The sequence below is a fragment of the Bufo bufo genome, chromosome 2, assembly GCF_905171765.1.
Source record: "Bufo bufo chromosome 2, aBufBuf1.1, whole genome shotgun sequence".
In the NCBI taxonomy this organism is placed as follows: domain Eukaryota; kingdom Metazoa; phylum Chordata; class Amphibia; order Anura; family Bufonidae; genus Bufo; species Bufo bufo.
In genome coordinates, this window is record NC_053390.1 from 110,989,657 (window position 1) to 110,998,233 (window position 8,577).

Below are 8,577 nucleotides of genomic sequence, written 5' to 3' on the forward strand. Positions count from 1 at the left end.
CCACCTACACAAATCGGCTGCTAATATTTTTATAATTTATGTTTTAACCCCTTCCCGACACATGACGTACTATTACGTCATGGAAGCCACTGCGTTCCCGCAATTTGACGAAATAGTACGTCATGGTGATCGGGCGGGCACCGGAGCGGTGCGCGCGCGCGATCACTGCAGGGGGCCCAGCAGTCCCTGGTAGTTGGGCCCCTGCTGTATATGCCGGCATCACTGTAAAAGTCGATGCCGGCGGATTAACCCCTTCTATGCCGCTGTCCGCACTGACCGCGACATAGAAGGGGTTTGTGTTGGGTGAGGGAGCGCATTGAGTCCCCGCGCTGCTGTGGCGGGGACTTCATGTGTCAGAAGGCAGCCTGATGCCGTGCAGAGGCTGCCCAATGACTTGCACGACATCGGGACCTGCCTTCTACGGGTGCCGAGGAGATCCAGCCTCAGGCTGGGTCTCCTAGGCAACCTGTTCGTGTACTACTCACTGTAGTACACAAACAGGCAATGCATTACAATACAGATGTATTGTAATGCATTGCAGAGGGGATCAGACCCCCAAAAGTAAATATCAGAAATTTAAAAAAAAGTAGTAAAAAAATATAAAATTTTTTCCTTTCCCCTTATTTTATAATAAAAAACAGAAATAAAAAAAAAAACACACATTAGTTATCGCCCTGTCCGTAATGACAGGCTCTATAAATATCACATGATCCACCCTGTCCGATAAACACGATAAAAAATAAAAACGGTGTAAAAAAAAGCCATTTTTGTCACCATACAATCAAAAAGGCGTATGTCCTGCAAAATGGTATCCATAAAACAATCACCTCATCCTGCAAAAAATGAGCCCCTACCTAAGACAATCGCCCAAAAAAAAAAAAAAACTATAGCTCTCAGAACATGGAGACACTAAAACATCATTTTTTTGTTTCAAAACTGCTAATATTGTGCTAAAGTGAAATACATGAAAAATAATAATAAATATTAGGTATCGCCACGTCCGTACCAACCAGCTCTATAAAAATATCACATAACCTTAACCCCTCAGGTGAACCGCGTAAAAAAAAAAAAAAAAAACTGTAAAAAAAAAGACATTTTTGTCACATTACATCACAGAAATTGCAACAGCAAGTGATCAAAAAGGCATATGCCCCCCAAAATTGTACCAATCAAACGTCACCTCATCTAGCAAAAAATGAGAACTTGCCTAAGAGAATCGGTCAAAAAATATAAAAGCTATCACTCTCAGACAATGTAGACATTAAAATATGATTATTTTTTGCTTCAAAACTGCTATTTTTGTGCTAAAGAGAAATAAATAAATAAAAGTATACATATTAGGTATCGGAATGTCCATAACAACCAGCTCTATAAACATATCACATGACCTAACACCTCAGGTGAACACCGTAAAAAAAAAAAACTGTAAAAAATAAAGCCATTTTTGTCACCTTACATCACAAGAAACACCAAGCGATCAAAAAGGCATATACCCCCCAAAATAGTACCAATCAAACAGTCATCTCATCCTGCCAAAAAATTAGTCCTTACCTAAGACAATTGGTCAAAAAATAAAAAAGCTATGGCTCTCAGACTATGGATACACTAAAATATCATTATTTCGGTTTCAAAAATGCTATTATTGTGTAAAACTTAAATAAATAAGAAAATGTAGACATATTCGGTATTGCCACGTCCGTAACGATCTGCTTTATAAAAAAGTCACATGACCTAATCCCTCATTTAAACGCTATAAAAATAAATAAAAACTGCGCCAAAACAACCAATTTTTTGGTCATCTTGCCCCATAAAGTGTAATAATGAATGATCAAAAAATCATATGTACCGAAAAATGGTACCAATAATAATAAACGTCAACTCTTCCTGCAAAAAAACGAGCCCCTGCACAAGATTTAAAAAAAGGGCGTTCAGAAAATGGAGACACAAACTTAATTTTTGTTTTCAAAAATGCTTTATTATGTAAAACTGAAAAAAAAAACATAGAAAGTAGACATATTTGATATCATTGCGTCCTTAACAACCTGCTCTATAAAAATAGATCTAACCTGTCAGATGAATGTTAAAAATAAAAACGGTGCCAAAACATACATTTTTGGGTTACCTTGCCTCACAAAAAAACATAATATAGAGCAATTAAAGATCATATGTACCCCAAAATAGTACCAATAAAATGGCACCTTATCCCGTAGTTTCCAAAATGTGGTAACTTTTTTGAGTTTCTACTGTAAGGGTGCATCAGGGGGGCTTCAAATGGGACATGGCATCTAAAAACCAGTTTGGCTAAATCTGCCTTCCAAAAACCATATGGCGTTCTAAAATGGGGTCATTTTTGGGTGGTTTCTATTATGTAAGCCTAACAAAGTGACCATGCCTGAACTGGCCAATAAAAAGTGGGTTTTGGAAATTTTCCGAAAAATTTCAAGATTTGCTTTCAAACTTCTAAGCCTTCTAACGTCCTCAAAAAATAAAATGTCATTTTCAAAATGATTCAAACATGAAGTAGACATATGGGAAATGTAAAGTAGGGATCGACCGATATAGATTTTTTAGGACCGATAATTTATGAACTTTCAGGCCGATAGCCGATAATTTTATACCGATATTCTGGGAATTTTCATTTTTAAAAAAAAAAAAAATTTCCTACACAAATCTGCTGAAAATTAATATGTTTATTGTTAACGTGTATTTTTTTTTTTTTTGTAAATCTTTCTTTTTCATTTATACTTAATATTTGTGTTTTTTTTTTTTTTTTTTTAAGTAACTTTTAGCCCCCTTAGGGACTAGAACCCTTGTCCTATTCACCCTGATAGATCTCTTATCAGGGTGAATAGGATCTCACACTGTCCCTGCTGCTCTGTGCTTTGTGCACACAGCAGCATGGAGCTGAACATGGCAGCCAGGGCTTCAGTAGCGTCCTGGCTGCCATGGTAACCGATTAGAGCCCCAGGATTACACAGCTGGGGCTCCGATCGGAGGAGCAGGGGAGAGGGGATCCTGTGGCCACTGCCACCAATGATTAATACTGGGGGGGGGCTTGGGTTGGGGGGCGCACTGCGCCACCAACGTTTTTAATACTGCAATGGGGGTGGGGGGCGCACTGCCACCAATGATTAATACTGGGGGGCTTGGGGGGGCGCACTGCGCCACCAATAAAGAGAAATCTCATTTATTCATATACAGGAGGCGGGAGCTGGCTGCAGAATCACATAGCCGGCTCCCTACCACTATGAGCGGTAGCTGCGATCCGCGGCACCTGAGGGGTTAACTACCGCAGATCGCAGCTACCGCTCATAGAGGTCGGGAGCCGGCTATGTGATTCTGCAGCCAGCTCCCGCCTCCTGTATATGAATTAATGAAAGACTTATTTTCATTGGTGGAGCGGTGGCCACAGCCCCTCCCCTTCATTTGTCCTGTCTCCTCTAATTGGCGGCAGCGGCAGCACAGGGGGAGGGAGACACTGCTTCCTTCTCCCCTGTGCTGCTGAGGGAACACGGAGAGCGCTGAGAGCAGCGCGTTCTGTGTTCCCAATACGTTATCGGTATATCGGCAAAATAGATAACGATAACTGTCAAAATCCTGAATATCGGCCGATAATATCGGTAAAACCGATAATTGGTCGATCCCTAATGTAAAATAATAACTATTATATGAGGTATCACTATTTATCAAAAATGTAGAGAAATTCTAATTTTAAAATTCGGGAATTTTTGAACATTTTTGGTAATTTTTATTTTTTTTCCACAAATGTGAAATACAGTACTAGGGCTGCACGATATGGGAATTTTGTGCGATTGCGATTAGGGCCCTAAAAATTGCGATAACGATATGCGATATTTTAAGGGAATTGTGCTAGAGGTCTATTTGCTTGAATTTTCCCATATGAGCCGCTGACGCTGCTGGGTATGACATAGTTATAGGGGATCTGTGGATGGCACTGTTATGGGGGATCTGTGGATGATGCACTCTTATGGGGGATCTGTGGATGGCACTGTTGTGGGGGATCTGTGGATGACGCTATGTTGTGGGGGATCTGTGGATAACGCTGTGTTGTGGGGGATCTGTGGATGACGCTGTTATGGGGTGGATCTGTGGAGGACGCTGTTATGGGGTGGATCTGTGGAGGACGCTGTTATGGGGTGGATCTGTGGAGGACGCTGTTATGTGGGGGATCTGTGGAGGACGCTGTTATAGGGGATGTGTGCTATGACACATAGGGCCAGGCAGCATAAGACATATTGCATCTTATGTTGGTCCCCCTCATGGCCCTATGTGTCCCCTCATGTGTCCTAAACTGTGCACATAACTGGCTTTGTGTGTAAAGTATTTTACTAGTGTGTAAAACAACCTCTCTCCTATTGATAACAGGTCCAGCCTCTGTACTCACTGTCACTATGAATGCACTGCAGCGAATGGCAGCGAGCTGGCCGGCCGGTGCGTGACTGACGTCACTTAGTAACGCTCCTCCCACTTCAGGAAGCAGGAGCGTTACTAAGTGAGGTCAGTCACGCGCCGGCCGGCCCGCTCGCTTCCGTTCGCTGCAGTGCATTCATCGTGAAAGTGAGTACAGAGGCTGGACCTGTTATCAATAGGAGAGAGATTGTTTCACACACTAGTAAAATACTTTACACACAAAGCCAGTTATGTGAGCGGGGCCCCTTCATATAGAATCGCAGCATTTTCGGGTCGGCCATATCGCATTTGCCGATTATCGCGATTCGATTATTTTTTCGATTTATCGTGCAGCCCTATACAGTACAGACCAAAAGTTTGGACACACCTTCTCATTCAAAGAGTTTTCTTTATTTTCATGACTATGAAGGCATCAAAACTATGAATTAACACATGTGGAATTATGTACATAACAAACAAGTGTGAAACAACTGAAAATATGTCATATTCTAGGTTCTTCAAAGTAGCCACCTTTTGCTTTGATTACTGCTTTGCACACTCTTGGCATTCTCTTGATGAGCTTCAAGAGGTAGTCCCCTGAAATGGTCTTCCAACAGTCTTGAAGGAGTTCCCAGAGATGCTTAGCACTTGTTGGCCCTTTTGCCTTCACTCTGCGGTCCAGCTCACCCCAAACCATCTCGATTGGGTTCAAGTCCGGTGACTGTGGAGGCCAGGTCATCTGGCGCAGCACCCCATTACTCTCCTTCATGGTCAAATAGCCCTTACTTTCAAAGTTTTCCCAATTTTTCGACTGACTGACTGACCTTCATTTCTTAAAGTAATGATGGCCACTCGTTTTTCTTTACTTAGCTGCTTTTTTCTTGCCATAATACAAATTCTAACAGTCTATTCAGTAGGATCAGCTGTGTATCCACCTGACTTCTCCTCAACGCAACTGATGGTCCCAACCCCATTTATAAGGCAAGAAATCCCACTTATTAAACCTGACAGGGCACACCTGTGAAGTGAAAACCATTTCAGGGGACTTTCTCTTGAAGCTCATCAAGAGAATGCCAAGAGTGTGCAAAGCAGTAATCAAAGCAAAAGGTGGCTACTTTGAAGAACCTAGAATATGACATATTTTCAGTTGTTTCACACTTGTTTGTTATGTATATAATTCCACATGTGTTAATTCATAGTTTTGAAGCCTTCAGTGTGAATCTACAATTTTCATAGTCATGAAAATAAAGAAAACTCTTTGAATGAGAAGGTGTGTCCAAACTTTTGGTCTGTACTGTATATTGACTCAAATTTATGACTATCATGAAGTACAATGTGTTACGAGAAAACAATCTCAGAATGGCTTTGATAAGTAAAAGTGTTCCAAAGCTATTACCACATAAAGTGTCAGATTTGCAAAAAATGGCCTGGGCAGAAAAGCAAAAACTGGCACTTTGGGCAACAACATTGCAATTAAATGTGCTATATAAATAAATAAAAGTTGAAATGCATTTTTCACTATATCAAGCTTGCCATGTGCACTTTTTAAATTTGATCATTCAATTGGTTAGTGTAATGTTTACTACCTTTACTCACTCCAAACACTCCACACAGTTACTCTGCCCACTCCATAAAGTTACTCTGCCCACTCCATAAAGTTACTCTGCCCACTCCATAAAGTTACTCTGCCCACTCCATAAAGTTACTCTGCCCACTCCATAAAGTTACTCTGCCCAGTCCAACCTTTCCACAGTTACTCCAGCCACTCCAACCACACAACAGTTACTCAAGCCACTCCACCCAGTTACTTCGCCCACTCCAGTTGTAGACTACTGGTGGAGGCAAGAACACTTTACACAATTTCCCCAGAAATTGTAGCTTTTCTATTTTTTTTATATATATTTTTTAACTTTTTTTATTTTTTATTATTTATCATCATTTTAAGGCTCATAACTGACCTTATAAATAATGTTTTTTAATTTTTACTTATCAGGGATTTTACAATTGACAATTTCTTTGCATTTTGCTAATTTCTTATGTTGGCCTGCCATCTGGTGGCCAAGATAAGGCCTCATGCAGACGAGCGTGTCCGGATTAGGTCCGGATGCATTGCGGCAAACCCGCGCGAGTAGGTACGCAATTGTAGTCAGTTTTGACTGCGATTGCGTTCCGTTGTTCAGTTTTTATCGCGCGGGTTCAATGTGTTTTGCACGCGCGTGATAAAAAACTAAATGTGGTACCCAGACCCGAACTTCTTCACTGAAGTTCAGGTTTGGGTTCAAGGTTGTGTAGATCTAATTATTTTCCCTTATAACCATGTTAAAGTAATAAGTAAAAGTTAGAATAATAGAATTCTTTAATACAGATGCTTAGTATAAGGTCAATTGAGGGTTAAAAAAATTTAAAAAAATTAACTCACCTCCTCCAATTGATCGCGTAGCTGCCGGTCTCCTGTTCTCTCTACAGGACCTGTCAAAGGACCTGTGGTGACGACACTGAGCTCATCACATGGTCATCACCACGGTCATGGACCATGTGATTTGACCATGTGATGTGATGTCACCACAGGTCCTTTAGCCGTCAGCTCATGATTAAAGAAGTAAGAAGAGATCGGCAACTACGCAATCAAGAGGAGGAGGTGAAGAATGCTATTATTTTCTTTTATAACCATGTTATAAGGGAAAATAATACAGTGAATAGACTGTAATCTTAGCAACCATGCGGATGCTTGCGATTTTCACGCAGCCCTATTCACTTCTATGGGGCCTGCGTTGCGTGATAAATGCATAATGTAGAGCATGCTGCGATTTTCACGCAACGCACATGTGATGCGTGAAAATCACCTCTCATGTGCACAGCCCTAAAGAAATGAATGGGTCCGGATTCAGTGCGGGTGCAATGCGTTCACCTAACGCATTGCACCCGCGCAGAAATCTCACCTGTGTGAAAGGGGCCTAAGACTTGCAGCATTAATGCTTTGAGTCTCTTCATAGAGACTCGGAGCATTCAGCGCATGTACTGAAGTCCCGATTGGCCGCACGGGGCTTCAGTACGAAGCGCATTTAGGTGCCATGATCTCACTTGATCACGGCATCTAAAGCATTTAATTACCGCGATCTGCATTATTGCCGATTGCGGTAATTAGCCACAGGTCTCTGCTGTTTGAAATAGTACGAAGCTCATTTAGGTGCCGTGATCTCACTTGATCACGGCATCTAAAGCATTTAATTACTGCGATCGACATTATTGCCGGTTGCGGTTATTAGCCCCAGGTCTCTGCTGTTTGAAGCTAGAGATTCGCCGGCTATGACGCCCGCTGCACGCGCATCATGCTTGCACAGCGCTGAAAGGGTTAATAAACGTGTACATACTCACAGAATGCCGCCAATACAGTTCATTACAGCTGATGTCAAGCAGGGACACACATGATTATAAGTCATTACAATGCTGTAAGGTCCTGTCACATGAGCAGAGTTCAGGTCTGAGAAATAACGCGCCCACGTGGAGGGAGTTTCCTGGAGTGAACATGCTGATCTGAAACTGGCCTAAGTGTGAATAGGGTGAAATCTACATCTGAAATGTTTATACCATTAAAAATATGTTTTAACCTTTTCTCTGAATTGTCCCACAGTTACACAAGAGAAGCTTACTTGGATCTTGTACAAAATATCCAAGAGCACATCCCAGGTTTGTTGTCCCCTCCCCTTGTGATTTAATTTCTTCTATATAATCCATTGACTATACACCGGAGGTCAGCAACCCCTGGCACTCCATTCGGTTATATGGAAGTTCACAGAACAGGCGGGAAAATGTGCATACTGGGAGATGTAGTTTCACAACTGCCAGAGAGCCAGAGATTGCTGACTCCTGCTCTACACATTTCAGAAAGCAGAGATGGTTGCTGGTATATCATAACTGGTATTGTTTGTCATTAGTCTTTTTATACTAAACATGTTTTTAAAGACTTTTTGTGATGGTTTTGTTAATTTTTCATTCCATCTTGAAAACTCTGTTTTCACACTGGCCTCTGTGCCTTATAATTAGAGATGAGCGAATCGAAGCTGAAAAAGAGGAATTAGATCGGAATTTCAGGAAAAATTTGATTCACAACAGTTTCCTCGCCCTTCGTGGTAACGAATCGCAATTTCCTAAAATGGCGGCTACACT

General features: G+C 41.5%; 1 protein-coding gene across 1 annotated transcript in view; it reads left to right on the top strand.

The window, feature by feature from the left end:
• LOC120990728 (mitochondrial tRNA methylthiotransferase CDK5RAP1-like) overlaps positions 1 to 8,208 on the top strand; it is a 47,334-nt gene extending 39,126 nt beyond the window's left edge. Inside the window, exon 4 of the mRNA XM_040419636.1 lies at positions 8,042 to 8,208. Within this exon, the coding sequence (XP_040275570.1) occupies positions 8,042 to 8,126 (85 nt within the window). The 3' untranslated portion in view covers positions 8,127 to 8,208. The remainder of the gene's footprint in view (positions 1 to 8,041) is intronic.
• The last annotated feature ends 369 nt before the right edge of the window (positions 8,209 to 8,577 follow it).